Source organism: Chelon labrosus, assembly GCF_963514085.1.
Source record: "Chelon labrosus genome assembly, chromosome: 14".
NCBI classification, from domain to species: domain Eukaryota; kingdom Metazoa; phylum Chordata; class Actinopteri; order Mugiliformes; family Mugilidae; genus Chelon; species Chelon labrosus.
In genome coordinates, this window is record NC_140347.1 from 26,197,311 (window position 1) to 26,217,380 (window position 20,070).

Below are 20,070 nucleotides of genomic sequence, written 5' to 3' on the forward strand. Positions count from 1 at the left end.
GGAAACAGACATTGTGTGCCTTTAGTGTGGAGTAATCAAGAAGTGCACTTCTGAGCCTCTAAGCTGTAACCTAAACTTGGTGGCACTTAGCGGAGCTGTGGAATCGTCAAGATATTCCATTTTAACTTGTCGTCCAACACATTTCATTTCTGACTTCAGATTAATATATTCTTCTGATTTTACATGTGTTTGTTGAGGCCTCCCCCTCAAATTGGGATTGGTCTAGCATAGTTTGATTGGATAAATACTGGAAGAGTAATACCTTTTAAAATCTTATTTTAAAACTTTTGTTTGCAGATAAGGAAATAGAAATGTAACTTTTTGGTATGCTCAGTATCAACAGGCAGCTAGAACAAAAACAAAGGTCCAGGAAATACAGAGATGTGAGCCCTCTTAAGTGGTTTGCGGTTAACTTGAGGAGAAACCGTTCATTTGTGAATGTAACCCTCAATTTGCGACTGAAAGCTAAAGTGCAGTTTACAGTCCCTCAGCCTCTTTCTCCCTTTCAGTGGTCTCCATTGAGGGAAACATGTTTGTCCTCACCATTGACTTGTTCTAATTTAGTCTCTGAATGCAGCATTTCCTTTTTCTTCATTTAAATACGTTGTAGGTTGTCTTTTATTCTTCGGATCTGAAATGGTGAATTCATAGAACCTGGGTTACATTAGTAACTTTCTTTTCACTGGCTGTACTTGTGGTTGCTGTAGCCAACTATGTCTTTCCACATCTGGTCCCTTCGCCAGCTCTGGCAAACAGAGAGCAAGTACATCGCTGCCAGAGCACCAGAGCACCGAATGTCGCCATAGAAACATTTAAAACGCTTTCATAAACAGCGAAATACAGAGATTTACCTGGCGTAAATTAGCTTTGGCATTGTGTTCATTTATGACAAGAACATTTTAGCATTTCACGTAGCTCTGTGGCCACGTTGTGAAATGTATCTTTATTCCTAAAGACTTATTGCAGTTATTTACAGTGTGCACATATTGTACCCGCAAGAATAAATAATAGTCTACGGTTGCTGCTGGAACAACAGAGACTGCAGAGTTCCTCAGATCCTCTGGGTAAACATGTCTCTGCCTTTCTGGATCAGAGGATGAATCTGTCAACTAGGAACAAGGACATATTCTTCCCCGCTGACTTCTGAGGACACTGAGCGTGAAACTCCTCAAGTTAAGAGGGTGAATAACCGAGATGTTTCCCGCTACTTTACGAGCATATCACTGGAATACTTCCAAATAATTTTACTTAAATCACAAACAAACATACTCAGTCATTTGGACCAAAATTACTTTTAATTGCAGGATTGTCAATTAGAATAAGAGAAGTGCTCCAAAGCCACAAAGTTAAAGTACAATCTTAAAACAGTTAAGTTAGTCTGTGTTTGTATGTGTGTGTGTTACTCTATACAGTCATTTGACATCAAATATACGCATGCAGAAAAAAATACTGTACAGTGTTCATTTTATAGTCGAAAAGCTAGAACAGCACGGCATCATTTACAAAAAAAATAATACAGCTATTCAATGTTTCCCCCTGAAACACATAAAAAGTTGATTATAATAAAGAGTCCAAATATTAGCTTAGCTCTAGATGTATAAACCAGCACCACTCTTACAAAAACACACACAGGAAAACATTAGTCAGTTGTAAGGCATAAGATATGACCACCATTACAGACATAATCATCATCATCATCATCATCAACTCACTCTCACACACTGTACAATATATACACAGTTAAAACACGGGAGCATTTCTTTTTCATCCAAATACAGGTTCTCAAAAAGGCATTTGGCTAAAATAATTAAAAGCTACAAAGATCGTAAAAAAAGTCAAAGTGATAGATCGTCAGTAGAAAAATCAAACAAATCAGAGGCTCAACTAACAGAGTAAATGATGAACTATTCTTCTGTAGAGGCACAGCCAATCGTATCAGCTTTCCTATATTACATATCGCGTATGCATTTCTGTGTTGAAGCTAGAGTTGAGCATCATTCTGTCGGAGCCCCATTCTGTTGTTTTTCTTTTTCAGCAGTAGCTAAGCATATATTTCCTGCACACACACACTCGTGATGATTTTGATTTATTGCCGCTGCTTCATGCTAAAGCTGGAACGTTTGACTTTTTTTTGTTTCGGACTGTTTGACTTCTGATGCTCTTGGATATTTTTCATGGAGGCAGGCCAGTGATTAAGTGCATGAGAAAGCTGGTGGGGTATCATGGGAAAGGCCGTGTTTGCATCTGCGAGTGCAGGGCAACTTTCTGACCCGTGCACACGACAGAACTGTTTACGCATTTCTCCTCATTTTAGCCCAAGACCCTTTTACACACTTGACCCTCTTATAAGTCACATATTAACCCCAGCCCATCTCCCAACATTGCACACTATCCTTCACACAATCACACGTGAATATATATACAATGTGTGCACACTCACATTTGGCTGTTTATGTGACACAAAATTACATAAACAGTGAATTAATCTAACTTAAATTCGTCCAATTTCGTGTTGATATCTCAAATGGAGTTAGGGAGTTGCTGACTTACACTGACACTTTGAAAAAACGAGAAAATGTTTATCCCTAACAGCATTTCTGTAACTGTATCTTAACCATGAAGTGTCAGACGGGGTCTAAGCAGTGAGGGCTGATATTCTGAGACCTGTTAATTAGATACAACGCCTCATTAAGGTGTAATTTCCCTTTCCCACCAATTTTCACATTTAAGCGGTATGAATATTCAAGACCAATAATTATCTGGAAGGGAGTGATTTTTAACAGCCGTATAATTTTGGGAGAACACGCATCTTGAGACCAGCAGTGTATGCATATTGAAAATTGGTTTACTATAGCTACAGTGACGAAATGCTTGCTGATCAGCTGGTTCCAAATTGGTACATTCGTTTTTATTGATTTCACTGGATTATCACTCTGTCCAGCAGTCAGCATGATTCTGCTGTAGTAATACTTTTCCTGACGTTATTGAGAACACTCAAATAAGAGACATATTGTAGATTTTCGGAGCAGCAATATGGTGTCAGCGTTACAAACTGGAAAGCAAAGGCCACTGCAACACACTAGAGGCTGGTTAGTCTTTGAAACATTTAGACTATGTGACGGTAAACATCTCCAGTGAAACCAAAGACATCTAACGCTGAAACTAGTGAAGTAGCAGCTGCACCAGGCAGTTAATTCATTCAGTTAATTTATGAAAACACAGTTTTGAACCCAGTAGATTGTAATCTACTCTATTCTATAATCAGCATATGCTAAACTATTTAATCTGGATTCTGACAAAAATCACAAGCCAATTATACAGAAATCAATGGTTTTATCACCAACTCATGCAAATAAAGCGTTTGTCCCTCTTCATTAATGGAGACACCTTTATACAGTGTTGTAAATCAAACAAAGATATCAAAAGACAGAATCAAAAATCACCGTTGCCATTACTGTGTATTTCTTGTATACAGTTTAAGTCTCCTTTTTCCATCCTGTTCCTTTAAATGTGAGTGTGGCCTGGCGCTGGCTGATCGGAGTGAAGGGCAGTCTCTCGATTCGCTTTGATTCGTTCATTATCGTTGCGTCTCTGCCTCTCTCCAGCTACGGGTCATTACAAAGGTAAAGGCTTCAGGGAGGTTGAAGAGGTCAAACTGTCCGTGTGATCCGTCGGCTAACGTGAGAGCCACCTCTCTCAGACATCTTGAGGGACACCCTGGTCTCTACAGCCTGAGGGAGGAAGAGACACAAGAGTGGGAAAAAGGAAAATGATCTTCGACCGCTTGCAGAAATGAACACTATTACCCGGCTCTCTTGGGCCAACTTCAGATGTGGTTTTTTTAGATGCATGCAATTACAAAACATTGGGTTTGAACTTTTGACAATAATTGTCATTTCATTCTCTATTATATTTAATTGGGCAATCTGAAAGTAAAGAGTTTGGCAACAGGCAAAAATGGGCTGTTAGGAGCTAATTTCATATCAAGTATTGACTGGTGGGTGTAGCAATTACCCCAGCTCCCCTGAAGAGGCAAACAGTGCTAGCCTGGCAGAGTAATGGTGTAAAACAGCTCTCCTCAGCAGGAAGCGGGGAGCAACAATACTAATTTGTCTGGATGCTGGGTTAAAACGGTGAAATGCTGTCAGCAACAGCGGGAGCAGCGGCAACATGCTGTGTCCAGGCATGCAGCAATGAGCTGATAGCTTACCGATATGAGTAAAAGAGCGTGTTAGATATGTGTTGCAGTGAGAGGAGTGTGTCCTGTGAATGTAGCAGCAGACTTGATTTGGGCTGGACAAGCTTGCAGGCTTTGCTTCGTTTAGCATTTCTTTAGTTTCTTTAGGTTTATTCTTGTTGTTCAGATACATAAAAGCATACAGTCAGTGGGAGAACACTTAAGGAGTTGCACAAAACAGCATTAGATCACTATTGCAAGTCATATTGTATTAGCAAAATGGTCATTGCAGGCAGCTAATGTTTGTGTTTGCCTCCAATCAGACTTAAAAACGCACATTTAAAAAGATTCATGTTAAAATCTGTGGAAAGCTGCTGGGAGCGCATGCTAGGGGATTCGACAAAGGTGTTCACATGCCATTTGGTGCGACTCCTCTTGTCCTTCTGATTTATACCGTGTGATTTAAACTGTGTGAGGAGAGAGAGGTTGAACAACTATCTTTGGATAGGACTTTGATACAGCACTGATTGCAAACATTAGCTTGCACTATTAAGCTACAAACAAGAAATGCCAAAAGAGCTGTGGGTGACCAGCTGCTGAACTAGCATGTCAACAGATGCATCTCCATGTATCATACACACTTCTAATGTAAGTGTCATTGTAAAGGTAAAGTGCTTTATTAGACATTATACAACACTATACATCGTACAACAAATTGCATGGTCAGATGGAGGGTTAGTCCTTGGTTTACGATTGAGTTGTCCAACTTCACTTTTCCTATAGTTCAGTGATAAACTATGCTTGAACTCATGAGGTTTGGGCTGATTTTATGAAAACAGCACTCATACTTTAGCTGCACACTTTAGTCCCACTGCAGGAACCTTTCCCAGGAACCTTTCCCATGAGGGCATTTTCATTGCAAGAATCCAGGGTCTAAATTAAAATGGAAATTTAACCCAGGGAAAGTCCCTGCCCAGGAGTAGTACTGCTCAAATGTACTGTGTAGGAGCGTGCCTCTCTTAACATTTCTTGATTGTTTTATTTCAACCACCATTTTTAACTGTAGGTACAGTTTGATATCTGTCACCTTGCTGAAGGCTTAGCATCTTTCACCACATTTGCAAAGCAGTAAATCCCAATCAACAACAGTGCCATTTCAACTTCCTCCACGATTGCTTTATATTGATTGTTGTGTAGTTGTGTGCATTACTACCACCTGCTGGGCTGGAATGAAGCAGATGGTTTTATAGTAAAAGAGCCCTTTTCATCTCTGTGTGCAGAGGAAATGCAGATAATCAGGTCAAGGTCCATGTAGTTCCTAGAGCTACAAATTCTGGGTTCTTTGGGTAGAAACGTGGCTTTTGTGGATACTGTAGTGCCAAAATAAGATCTTTGCAAAGAGTGCAAGTATGTCCAAGCCTGGGAAATTATTTGTTTTGGCTTAAGAGATATGTGGGTTAAATTTAGTAAAGCTCACTCTTTGCTATTTTAGTGGCCTGCTCCTACATCACTCCACATTTTTATCAGTTCATTGGGGAACTGCTGGTAGTAAAGGGGGAAAGAAAATAAGAAACACTTACCATCAGAAACTTTCATGAAGAGGGAGAGCAGAGAGGGAGAGAAGACACAAGAGGCAGTTAGTGACAATTTGTTTCACACTTTTCCTCCAAGTTCCTCCGTGACACTGCAACAGAGGTTGGAAGAAAAGAAGATTTTTCACAGATAACTTTGTTTCATCATGACCTCACTTTTGATATGGATGCATAACATAATCAAATGAACACAGCTACAGTAACCCAAGCCCAGTATGCTGGATCAATGAGACGAGAGACGGAGCCAGGAAGAAAGGGAGACAATATGAGGGGGGAAAAAAAGTGAATAAGAAAATGAGGCAGAGAGGGAAACAAGGGAGGGGGCAGAGAGTAGGAGGAATGATTTGAAAGAAAGAGAGGAAGCAAAGATATGGCAAGATCAAATAGGAACAATCATTAGATAGAGAAAGAGGCAGATGGAAGGCGATCAGTGGGAGGCAGCTAATACCACGATCATTACATAGACGGAGAACAAGGAGGGAGTTGTCTTTGTAGAGATGGAGTTATAAGAATATGCCGCAGTTTCAGAGTGATTCATTACGTGGAGGAAGAAAAGAGGGAGCAGCTGAAAAGGAACTCCCAAAGCTACAGAGACATGAATTGTGGAGATGAATAGTTGAATAACAATTGATCCTATGAACGTGCGTGATTTCACTTTGAGAAGCAGTGCTAACAGGAAAATGGTGATCTCACTCAGTATAAATATTCAACACTTGCCAGATCCAACGGCGGTATAGATTTTAGAAGCAACAGTTGAAGAGAACGAGTGCCCGGAGGCCTGAGAAGCAGTGGGGAGCAGTGAACAAAAACACACCAGGGGGGCTGCTCACTCCCACGCACACAATTACTGTACCTCGCACGCAACAAACACACACGTACTTGCGGGTGTGCTAACACACATTGGTTGCGGATGCAGGCAGCAATTACCTCACATACGCACACTTACACATATACACAAAGGAGACAGTGCTGTGGTAATTCAAAGGCCTCCTTGGTGCAGTGTGTGTGTCGGCACTTGTTCATGCATCAACACCTGAAGAGAATGCACTACTTTCTGGCAGAGCAGGCGGCAAAATTACCTCTCCATCTTTCTCCTCTGAATCTTCCTTTCTTTCTTTCATTTTATTTTCTTACTTTCCTCACCCATTATTCTTATTTCCAGGTCTATATTTGTCATGTGGAATTCCATTAGAGTAGCTTTGCATGACTCCCTTTTGAAAAACAATCTTTGTTTACCTTGTACCGCTTGTTATTCAGCCCCTCATTAGAGCCCCTGTCTGAAAACAGGAAATATTAGCTCCTGTCTCTTTAAGGGCCTCACCCTAAACACCCACTTCCCTCTGACTGGCAGTCTTTGTGGAAGCCTCTGCTTATTTGCAGCAAACTATAAACCAGCTAAGTAACGTAATTTCTCATTCTTCGTTTAATTTGGCAACTTCTCAAATCCATCTGTGCATATTCAATATCCTGAATTAAGTCCTGAATAAGAGAGCGGACAGCACAAATACCTGCGGCAGCAAAGATCACTATAGGACATCTCTGTCAGTGCACATACATTTTCATCATTTGAATCATTTTGTCCATGTTTAGTAATATGAAAAAGCATAATAGGTCCCCTTTAAACAGGTTATCTGCTAAATAATGCCCCTTTTTCAACCAGAACGTGAAGGATAAGGTCAGTGTTGTTCCATATTTTTGTTAGCAAAAATAAATCTGGTTAAAAAGATCAAGAACAAGTTATTCTCTTAATGCTCTCTGACGTCCCCAGCCTGTCAGCAGCACTCAACCCTGAGACCAAGGGAACAACAGGTCATGAATTAGTTCCATATTTTAAAAGGTTAAATGGTTTCCATAAACTGCCAGACATAAAGAAGAGACAATTTTTAGCCATAATTTTATTCAAATCTGATGTGAAGTCAGTTCTATTAGCGCCAGGATTGTGTCTGTGGAATTGTGTAATAATAACTGTGTAATAAAAAAAAAAAAAATTTAATCTCATCCATTTATTCTCCTCCCCACACTTAACTGTCACCGTGAAACTGCAGATATACACTCCAATGTTATTAATGAACATTACAATTATTCTCGGAAAACAATGGAGGTCAATGGAATGGAACCAGTTAGTGGTTTTGCTCATTTGTGCATTTTTATTATTTTTTTTTAAAAAAAATCAGAAAAGGTCAGACAAATCTTTTAATGTATTCCTATTAATTTTACATATTTAACTATCGTGCAGAATAAAGAAGAGTCACGCAGAGTGAGTTTTGTTAAAATTTTGTCGGCCAGTTTCACATGTCTCAGCAGTCTGGTAACCTTTCGACACCAACGTTAACTCACTTTCCCACTCAGACTTTAAATAAAGTTTGGATCATCTTTGAACTGCTTGTCAAGTATGAGACAGACAAACAAAAAAAAAAGACCAAAATAAACTGAGAAGAGGGTTGAGGAGAACCGAAAAGCAGTATGAAAGATGCAGACAGAAAACTACTGACTTGCCAGGATGACCATGTCCATTCCCCAGAAGATGCTCATGATCCATCCAACCATGATAACAGCTGTCAGTATTTGGATGAGTGCTGCTGCCACGTTGAGCCAGAACACACAGCAAACACCTCGCTCGGAGATCAGCTCGCTGCGAGCGCCGCACAGTACCGTGAAGGCTGAGATGAAGGTACCTGTGGGACAGAAACAGCCAAACATCCTCTTACCAAAAACATTTGATTTAAAACAAAATGTTTCAGCTGGCTGTCACATTTGGCTGCGTGATGTTTACAGCTCAGCGTGATGGAAGACCATGAAGGAGTTTTCCACTCTGGTTAATCTCCAATGAAATACACCAACAACAGGCTCCAGACTTAAATAAACCAGAGGAGATGGGCTTGCTTCTGAGGAAAAACATTACTCAAGTAAACTCCATGGAATTTCTTTGTAGAGCTTTGTGCCAAATGTTAAGATGATGAAATGTTACTGTTTTTGTTTATTTATGGTGATACAAGTGGATGTACTTTAAGACTGTGAGGAAGATATGGGGAGGAGTGGACAAGGAGAAGAGAGGAAAAGGGTAAGACAAAAAAGCAACAGAGGGAAGAGACGAGGGGCTTCTTCTACTACCTATAGAAGTAGAAATTTAGTTTTATAGAGAGAAACTCTTATGCCCTCCAGTGCCACCCTGTCAAAAAACCTCTTGACGTCCCTTTTTTTTTTTTTTTTTAAATCTGCCGCTGGTTGATGAATGGTGTTGATCATGTGAAACATTTACGCTTCAGTCATTGCACTTAACATCTATGAGTACATTCACATAATCCAATGGTTAAATTACAGTGCTCACTTATTTCGAATTTTTGCTCATCTCTCTTTCAGTGCAGCATATTGATCAATTACCCTCTCAGCGAACTCCGGCTTGTTCCTGACTAGTTCGCTCTCCATGGAGATCATGACGTGAGCGTTCAGATGTTCCTGAGTAATTGCAAATTGCAGGAATGCCTTGATCAACTGATAAGTGACTGCACCAGCAGGCCCATTCAGACTGCAATGCGGCGTCTGAAGTTTTTTTTTTTTTAAAAAAAAGGACCTTAACATGAGAGACTATGAGACCAATCTGGTTGATTTGAAGCCATACTGGAATCGCCCAAAACGGTTTGAGACTGGACACATTGGATTATATTCAGAGGCACGCAGACAGTGTGTGGCAGTGACAGTCAATGACAGCTAACTAAACACTGTGGTTGAATGTGTGTGGGTGGAGATGATGGACAGTGGAGAAACCGCCTGTGATAGCCTAACCTCCTGGGGTCTATTATAGAAATGATGTTCGATTTTCAGTTTCATGCCCCTTAAATTTAAGTGTCTTGACCTTATTCAAGAGATATGAGACATGTACACTTAGCATCTTCAGCATTCTGATGATATACTGTACCCGATGATATATATAGTAAATATATTTTATGCATTTGATCAGTTGTCAATACAGTTTCACTATGTTAAATGTCACAAAATATCTCTAATGTAACCAGTCGGTACTAGTCAAATGAAACTAAACAAAGTCTTTTGGTTCTGTAGTACTCAGAATATCATCATCTTTATGTATTTATACCAAAAGTCTTGCTGATTTGCTTTTGGAAAAAAAAGTTTGAATCTGAGGTGTTTTCTCAGTGACTGAGTTGTTAAGTCTCTCTCTCTCTCTGTACCTTTTTAGCAATTACTGATCTGAACACTGTGAATATCGAATGTGACAGAAGAAATGCCTGGTGGGCGTTGTGTGCATCGTGGCTTTGGCCCTTCCTTTTCTGCAAGCTCCATTTCTTGTCACACTGGAGAGATTCAAATAACAGAGCAAATAGAGCAGGTGGGTTGGGAGGAAGGAGGAGCAAGAACGGCCAGAATGCCAGCTGCATCTTGTCCCTCAAGAGAAACTAAACAACTCATGTAGCTATAGGTTCTGATTAACTTGAGACTAAACTGCAGACAAGCTACAAACTGAGAGCCATAAATGTTTCTACAGAAACACAGATGTTCTCAGTTTGATAACGTTTGACATGTCTGAATGAACGTCATAATATTTACTCTCACAAGGCCCATGCTGGCCTTATCTGGAATTATTTCAAATAAGTCAAACTTAAGAACAAGCACAATCCCAGAATAGTAAGGCGTCTGAGTAAAGAAGTTTATATTTGGAAAATGAGAGGAGAATGATTTATCTTATTCCTTTCAAGCTTTTACCCTATGCTCATTTCAAAGCCTCTTACAGAAAGAGCAACAGCAGGCTAAAATCAGATTCCACCCAGAGCCAGCAGAGTCTGATCAGACGGAGAAATTTTCAGGTCGCAGAGGCCACGCCCACCAGCAGATGCTCTGGCTGCCGGTGGAGTTGCCCACCTCCAGAAATGAGCTGTGATTGACAGCAAGCTGGTAGATAAGTGGTTATGCATCACTTCCATCTGAGTTCTGGCCTGTAAACACAGGATTTATATGGTCTGCTCACTTTTACTTTTTCTGGATGTCTTCCAACTTGTCCAGTCAGGTACCAATCACATGTGTTGCTTTCACTGAACAGTTGGTTTGTATCAGCGTTGGAAGAAATATGTAATTGCTGTGCCTGCCCACAGGATCAACATGTACACCGCCTGTTAGGGACGCAGCTAAAGATTTGATTTTCATGTGTTGATCATTAGCATAATTTGGTCTATAAAATGTCAGTGACAAGCAATATTCCAACCTCCTAAAGTGACATCTAAAGTCAAATTATAGGAATAGTGAAAAATGTAAGATTTTATACTGACATGTAAGAATATGTCAGTATAAAATCTGTGTATTTTTTCTTTCAAAAAAATGCCAAACACCAGTACAATAACTGATTATTTCAGCACATGAATTGAGGTTTCAGTTGATACAGACAGTCCAATTTCAGTTGCCTAGGGTTCACTCTTAACCACAATGATTTCACAATACATAAATTAAATAAAATAAAATAGCTGCCTTGTGTAGACTAAAATACATCATTGGTGTAGAATGCTACACTACGTAAAACCAAAACCATGAGCTGAAAGACATTATAATGCCCTACAATATGAGGAGGAAATTGCAGAGTTAGGTGACACTCCTCTGCTCATCACTTATTCATAAGTTATTTCTTCCACATCGATTTGCTTCACTGGAAATATAACAATATCAGTTAAAGTGGTTTGATTTACTATCAATTTAATAAAGCAAATAATAATTTGAGTCTAATGTCCAATGGCCAAGGAAAAGTTTCCTCTTAGGCGCCTGTTTCAAGGTTTTTGCAGACAAGACTCTGCTGAAATTATCTTGCTATGGCTTCAAATACAATACATTGCCAAAAATATCCAAAAATTATCATGTTCTGTAAATATACAGTCCGGCGAATCAAAGCATAAAACTGCTGACCGATTACAGAGCATTTTTAAACTGCATTGTACTTGCAACTGCACTGTAATTGCAGGCCGTTATGAAAATAGTTTCTTGTGTATGAATGCGTGCAGCTGGATAGAAACTAAACAAATATACATGCTCGACAGTTCTCTGCTGCTATAAGACATTTTTAAGAAATCTTTCAATTCTCCACGACAGAAATCTACTCTAACAATCCTCTATGTGTGAAAAGCTCTTGGATCCTTTGTACGTCACATGTGGGATCTTGTGAGAGTGTGCACATGTGTCTGTGTCTGTGTGTGTGTGTGTGCCTAGATATTACCCAGACTAATTACTATAATTACACAGAGAACTCCACAAAGCACCCACTGGTAGTGTGGGAGGTTAATGATGGAGTGTAAGAGTGGCAAAGACAGAAAGAGAAGCAGACATAAAGGGAGAGAAAAACCTGAGGAAGGAAGAGAAAGTACAAGAAATCAAATGAGAAAGTTTACTGTAAAGCAATGTTGGATAAGTAACTTGGAAAAGTACTGACGTTACATATTACTCAACAGCAAAAGCAACCAGATTTATTAGGTTGCACTGGTTTTGTCACCAAGCACAGCTCCATCAAATAGGCTTTAAAAGGGGTAATATTGTTAGAAATTTAGTTGAATCAATAAAAAAATATAAAAATAAAAAGCAGAACAGCAGATTTTATGTTTTGTCAAAGATGTATTGTGTTGCAAAGCTTGCAACAAATTACGCACTGTACTGCAGTGAGCTAGGGCCCATAGTGTTTTGTTATTCCACTTTGCACCACAAGAGGTGGTAGTGAGTCACTGTAGCATCCAGTCTGCCCTTAGTTTAGCATGAGAAGAATACGGCTGAAGCTGAAGAAGTAGTTTATAAATATGTGTCCTTGTCTCTACGGTTCTTATGGACTTATAAAATGTCATCTCTCAATGCCCAAGTAGTGTTCAATTCAAAGTATGCCCTTGACCAAGTACAGTCCAAATACCCAGATGTGTTCTTGCCCTGCAAATTTTATCAAGGAGATATCGTAAGGTGACTTGTGTTGACTTAGAAGAGCTACATATCCCAGAATGCATTTCAAGTACGCTGCTGTTCCGAATCCCAGAATGACCATCCTGCATCTTTTTGTCCTCTGGAGTTCATACTTCAGAACTGAACTTATCAAGTTCAAACTACCAAGTATTGAAGTCCGAACTTTACTTGGGTTTAAACGGCCTCGTCCTCCGTGAGAGGAAGTGTGTCCATGGACTGACCTGGACTTTGTCGGGTTTTGCAAAGTAACGCGTATCAAAACAAATGTCTTTATGTTATCGCCATTTTATTCTAAGTGCCATTGAATTTTCTCCACTGTACTGAGTTCTGAATGCATACTGAAAAATCCTAATCATGAAGTCAAATGTTACGAAGCTAGTCATGCATGCTGCATTCAGTGTTTTGTAAAGAAGTTGTTTATTCAAATACATGTTCAGTGGTGTAAGATCAAGATCACTGGTCAGGGCCACACATTCTGTCAGGGATATCGACCTTGGCTTGCTCGGATATACCTGAGAACAAGTGTGTCCCTGTACATACAATGAAGCGGGGACAGAAGGGACGCAACACTGGCAAGAGACCACCTTATAAGAAACAGAAAAGCAAGACGCTGCCTTCCATATCTGGACACAGCTGTTTGCAAGTAAAGGAATTATGTTTGACCTTGCAGCGTTTCTTGTGTAAACAGCTCTTATGCATGCTATGTTAGTAGTGAGCATATGAAATTACTGTATAAAGTTGCTGACAGTGTTTGCTTAGTTAGCTGTTGACTGTTACATGATTAAGACCACGACAACACAATGTATGGTATTCCTGGAGTAGATTTCTTGCTGCCAAAAACTGAGATAAGCCAGCTAAAACATAAACTGTAAACTTACTGAACATGTATAAGATAGACTCTCAGAGTTTTGGCAGGAAGGAGGGACCGGAGACCTTTGGAACGATGGGTTGTACGCCCGTGGTTGCTTTAAAATAAACTGATCTCGTTCCATCCACTCCAAAGTAGCTCACCACTTTTCTCACTATTCAAGTTCTATGATTTTAGGCCTTCAAATCATGAGCAACAGCGACTTCCTTAAGGTGGGCTGGCTTTGAAAATAATTTACAGGTACACACGGTTCCTGGTCTTCAGTCAACCATGCAACCCCTGAAAGAAAGTCTTTAGATAAGAGGAAATATCTTCCTTCACACGTTCTCCAACTACTAGTAGATAACTCCTAGCAAGCTAACCACACACAAAATGTAGATCAGAACCGTATGGAGTTACCATAGATTTGCTATCCTACTTTTTAGCAAGTTCTTGATATGCCAAACCCCTATGCGTATTAATTATTAACTCTAATGCAGTTGCTAAGTGTAACTGCTCACACAACATATTGCTGAAAACACTATAGTAATCTCATGACTGGAAAATGTTTCTGGACTAACCTACTTTAGGTTAAGAGTAAAGAGAGACCGAGTGTGGCAACAGAGTAACAAAGCTAAACTTAGTGTAAGTAAAGTACATACTCCCGAGAATGTGCGCACACACAAACATTCAGAGGCAAGATGTCAACATGACCCGGGTAAGCTGACGCAGTGTCTCCTGTATCACATACCATCAATCTCCCACAAACGCACACACACACACACACAGACCCTCCACATAAACACAATCACGTGACCGCTGCCTCCTACACAGTCCCACTGAAGGCTAAAGCATATATTCTCTTTAGTTCTCTGTGTGAAAGCTTCACACTTTCCAGTCCTCTTATGGCAAATATTGTAACACGACCACTGAGCTGCACAATAAGAGTTATTTGCTGAACGTGCCCAAAGCAGCTCTTCAATCACTTTTACACAGCAACATCTCTGTACTCAGTCTTTGCTTCATTGCAGGGGCGTGACATGTAGGCCTGCATCCCCCAACCTGGTGTGGAGCTATCCAGCACTCACATTTGAGGAAAAGGTCCTACTAGTTGATCATATACAGTGTATCAAGAGAATATTTGATATCTATGAACGTCTCTGGAGTTGATCTTTAAGTTAGCTAAGGATTGTTTCATAGCAAAAAGGCTGTTTGTGATGAAACAACTCCTGTGTGCCATGCGCTGTTGGACCTTTGCATGAGCACCTGCAGGAGATGGTGATCAGCTCTTGCTCTCGTCCAAATTCGCACTTTCTAAAATTTATTTTGGCTTCGCTGGATAGAACAAGACACTGTTTTCAGTCTCAGTCAATCAGAGCCAAACAACACTGACACACACTCCCATACATGCATTGTGTTCGTTTCAGCCGACGTCGTCATGGCAACTAGCCGCAGCCATTCAATGAAATGTCAAGGCATTCAGACAAACCTACACACACACACAGGCGCGTTCACCCTGTAAACACACACACACTGGGGTGAGGTGTTGCCTGGATGCTTTTACATACATGCTGGGGACTACATGTGAAGGAAACATTGCTTCAAGAAAGCTGAAGAAACTGGACAAAATGTTTGCTGAGCTTGTTTTAATGTTTGTGACATTTTCACACAGTCACTAATTCAACACTTCCTGTAGAAAGGCTGCAGCGATTAGACTGGTGAGTGTGAGTAAAAGTGAGGGGAGGAGAATGAATATGAGCAAAGATTCAGATAGACAGAGGGAAGAGATGAAGAGGAGACACACTCTCATAACTCTCCAGGGAGTTAGGCCTAATAGATCAGAGGCAAGGGGCAGAGAGGACACATCTAAGGTTATTCAGAGATTGACTGGGTTTGTCTTATCAGTATTTTTCCAAAATAAACTCCAGTACATGTTATTTCTCTGTGTCTTGCTACTTTGGAATTGAGCTACTGAGCTGATATTGGTTAGTGAAAGGTGGTGAGTTGACTGGTTATAACTTATTATCTGTCTTTATATGCATTTTCACTGATCAGACATAACATTATGACCACCTTCCTAATATTGTGTGGGTCTCCCTTGTGCCTCCAAAACAGTTGTGACTCATCAGAGAATGGACATGGGCCTTCTGAGGGTGTCCTGTGGTGTCTGGCAACACAATGTTGTTAGTGGGGGCCTTTGGGTCCTATGGGTTGAGGGGAGGGGCCTCTGTGGATCATCCCACAGATGCTTGACCAGTTTGGGATCTAGTGAATTTGGAAGCCAGGTCAACAACTTGTGCTATTATTCACGTTTTTTGAGTTGTTCCTAAACCGTTTTTGTGTCTGTGGGGATGGCTGCTGCCATCAAGGAGTGTCATTGCTATGGGGTGGGGGTGCCTGGTCTGGTCTAGGTGGCTGGTACAAGTCTAAGTAACATCCACATGACTGCCAGGTTCAAAAGTTTCCCAGCAGAACATTGGATTGTCACAAGATGGTCAATGATATTTACTTCTCGTGTCAGTGGTTTTAATGTTGTGGCTGATCGGCATATGCGGCAATATGAAAGTTAGGAGGATTTATGCAATGGATTAAATTCAATATACAGCACATAGCATGTGTGTGTTTGTGTGTATGTGTCAGTTTGGCTTTGTTTTGTACAAAGTGAGGATCAACATATTAATGAGGCTCATTTTCCTTCCTGCATTTGTGTGTGTATGACATGTAATGTGACATACGTCCAACACAGTGGAGGATCAAACGCTGGGAATTAGAAGGTAAAGGTAGAACAAACAGCAGAAACGGTGTGCATCTGGATCCGTGTTTGTATCGAAATACACATGGTGACGTAATCAGAAGGATGGACGTGGGACGGTTAAAGCTTTCTACATGACGGAACTGTGCATAGTTTAAAGTTTAAAATTCATAATTTGACTGTGGCATCACCTATATGTGCGATACCGTTATACTGTATTAGAATTTTTTTGTCAAACAGGCCAAACAAAAAGAAATTTGCTACTTAAAAAAAGCTACTTAAAATAATAATGTCATTCAAATATCCTATCAGTTGTTTTACTTATGAAATGCCAAAGATAGTGGCCACGTGGTGGTGCTATTTGCTCCAGCAACCATTCATTTCTTCCTTAACATTTGAAATCAGTTTTAAGATGTTTTTTATATGCAGTATATTTTAGAAAAACAAACAGATGAGGATTGTAGTAAATTGTGATATGGTTATCCGTGTAATGCGCCAAATGGTCCCACTTATATGAACATGTTTTACTTCCATAGCGTCATCTAATGACTACAAATCTAGGGATGATTAACGGAGCTGTCAGCCTTAATAAACCTGCATCTTTGCTACTGTTTGACCCCAGCAGGCTGATAAACAGCTAATTCCGGCAAGTTCCAGTGTTGGTGATAATGATGCAAATGTTGAGTCTGCCCCCAGCCATGATGTCTCTACCTGCTGCGATGCTGCACGCGAACACAGTGATGATGTTTCTGTTGACAACGATGACATATACATATATTTTATACGCAGAGTGCTGACACTTCTACCTGCCGTGATGAAGCCTTGACACCACATTTACGGTGAGCGTTAACACCTGGCAGACGGAGGCTGTGTGTATTTACACCCTGACACTCTTATTTTAACACGAGGTGCGAGAAGGAAATATACAAATACACACACAAGCAGGACCACTAATGGTTATTGTTTTTTCTCCAGAAATTCTTGATTATTATTATTTAATTTTTTTTTGTAGCTAGTGAGCACCTGCAAACCTTTCAAGTATCTTTTATGGGAACTCTCCATTCCTCTCTCTCTTATCCTATTTTTTTCACCTTCTTGTTTGTATGCCTTGCTGGCATGCCTGTGTGCATCACAGCCATAAACTCTCCATGTCAGTTTCATGACCACCCCAGTCTCTTGTTTCACTATTCCCAACCTTCCTTCCGTGTGTGATTTCCTTCACCTTCTCTGGCTCTTTACTCCTCTCTGTTGTACACCATTAAGCACAGAAACCAAAACACACACAGGAGAGTGTGATTTCCAACTTACCGAGTCCCGGTATGAAGGTGTTGAGAAAAAGACAGATGACAGCCAGAGGGAAAGGCATTGTGGGTATCGCGGCCCGCAGAGGTCCTTTCTTCTCCCTGACCTCCACCACCACTCCTCCACCTGCCGTCTGGCCCCCGACCATGGCTTTGGCCCCTAGATTGTCCTCTGTCTTAACACGCTCCGTCCCCCCTTCTTTCTGTGCCATCTCTCTTTTTACTCTCTCACACCTGCGTCTTAAAACTAAAGGTAGCTGCTGATACGCTCTGGAGACTATTAATGATTCAATGGAACGCAAAACTAATCAATGAGTGGTTGAGAATTCCAGTAGTTGAATATTCAGCAGTTCATGTCAACAGTTGGTTCACAGTCTGTGTCACATTCATTGGCGAATAAATAGTAGCATCAACGAGTTTTGAAAAGTAGCTAGATTTAATATTTAACCTGTTCAGACTTTCCCCAAAGAATATTCTGCTGCCTCAGTCGTCCCGGCGTTTATCTTCCAGAATTTCTCAGAAAATTTCACCTCACTTTTGTTCAAGTCCCATCAATAAAAGAAAAAAAGTCTCAAAAGCGGCAAAAATGGCTCTTCAGTGTTCCAAAGCTGTTCTTGTTTCACGCCCTTTTGTGTCCTTAAAAATAACCACACTGTCTCCCCGTCAGAGGTCAGTGATGTGTGCCATTTAAGTCCATGTCCAATGAACCACTGGTCATTCCTCCTTCAAACACTTTGGATGTCTTCAGAAAATTCCACAAAACAATCCTTGAACGGGGTGCACTCTCTTTCTCTCTCTTCTTTCAGGAAAATCACGCTCAACCCACACACCTCTCCAAGACAGAGAAGAGAAAGTGCACACAACAGCCCCCCTTTTTCTACTACGTCTCCCTCTCTCTCTCCTCTTCATCTGTCTCACTCTCCTCCTGTCCTCCCTCCCTCGGCTCCCCTCCATTTAAAGGAACAGTGCACCAGTCTAATGTCACACTTGACCAGTGAGATCACATTTAGTGCAGCTAAACTGAACCAGTCAACACGCGCATGTGTTAGCATTAAGCTAAGCTCATGCTAACAAGGGGGCTTCAGGTTTATCGTTTACGTTCATTTAATTCAGTCACACATCCATGAGACATATAGGAGAGGTTATGGCTAAGGCTAATGATGATAATAATAATTTAAAGCTTCTTTTTTGTCATTCCTGTGATTTGTAGCTACAAAAACTGATGAAGAAAAACGAAAGAAAGAAAGGAAGAAGGGCAGGGCGCTCAGAACGACTGAAGGAGAAATTAGATCAAGAGATGGCCAGTGTCAATATCTCAGTAATTATTCATGCACTCCCCTAAAGATCAGACATGTGTTTCAGTCTCCTGACCACCCCCTATCAGACTTCCATTTCATTCCCATATGGCGCTTCTTCACCTCATCCTTCTCTTCACCACTTCTGCAGTTGTTCAGTGGGAGCTCTGTTTAAACACATGTGGCAAACAACAACAACACCACCACAGTGGAAATCAGTGCAAACGTAAAATTTAACTCTGCCTTTGTGTTACTCTGACTGTGTCTGGCTCATCTTCCTCTCTCTCATCTCTGCTGGGTCTCCTAGCAACCCAGGAAGCTGTAGGTAATTATACAAAAGATATCGATCTCTAGTTTTTGGTCCGTCTCTGTCCCTCCTCCTCCTCCTCCTCCTCCTCCTCCTCCTCTCTTTCTCATCTCAACCACTTAGTGCTAATTTCACTTCAATCCCCACTTTTCATTCCCTTTCATCCTTGAAACTGAAACTGTAGCTTCTATACAAAGTGGCTTTACTTTTCTTTTTTTTTTTTTTGTCATGCAAAGCAGCATTATTGTGAGTCTGACAAGCGGAGGACTCTGACAAATCTGGACCGCTGAACTCAATCATCACTGGATTGTACAGCCAAAGGCACGCGGTGTATGTGCCGATGCTTATTGCCATGACAACGTGACGAGAAAAGTAATCCGTCTTAAAGGACGTTTCAGGTTTGAGACTTACACCAGAGACTCGGAAATGTTTCTGTTTGGATAGTGATTAATGACCAACATTAGACAGTCTAATTTCCCTGGGGAGCATCCTAATAACCTCCTCATTTGTTTGTGTGCACATAAGCAATATTCAACTAGGTATGAAATATGCTCTGGAGTCCGTTCTTCCTGCTTATTTATTAGATTTTTTTTTTTTCCTGTTGGCGTACTGGCAGCAAATCCTGGCGTGTGTATGTTTATGTGTAGTCTTGTTATTATAAAGTTGTGAGGGCCAATTTTTCAAGGTCTACTATCGTTGTTGGGGCCATTCTTGCTGGGCCCTACAACTTTGTGAAGGTTAAAACACTGAAGACTTGGTTATGGTAAAGGTTAGTGTTAGGGTCAGACACTTACGTCAGGGTTATTGTTAGGGAATGCATTATTTCAATGGAAGGTCCTCACAAAGATAGAAACATGAGTTTT

At 40.7% G+C, this 20,070-nt stretch overlaps 1 protein-coding gene across 1 annotated transcript; it reads right to left on the reverse strand.

The window, feature by feature from the left end:
- Positions 1 to 1,114: 1,114 nt before the first annotated feature.
- stum (stum, mechanosensory transduction mediator homolog) lies at positions 1,115 to 18,427 on the reverse strand. The gene is made up of 3 exons (XM_084560116.1): positions 17,613 to 18,427; positions 8,262 to 8,444; positions 1,115 to 3,731 (listed from the first exon to the last, which is right to left on the reverse strand). The coding sequence occupies exons 1-3, from the start codon at positions 17,815 to 17,817 to the stop codon at positions 3,697 to 3,699; spliced, it is 423 nt and encodes a 140-aa protein (XP_084416242.1). The 5' UTR covers positions 17,818 to 18,427; the 3' UTR covers positions 1,115 to 3,696.
- Between the last annotated feature and the right edge of the window lie 1,643 nt (positions 18,428 to 20,070).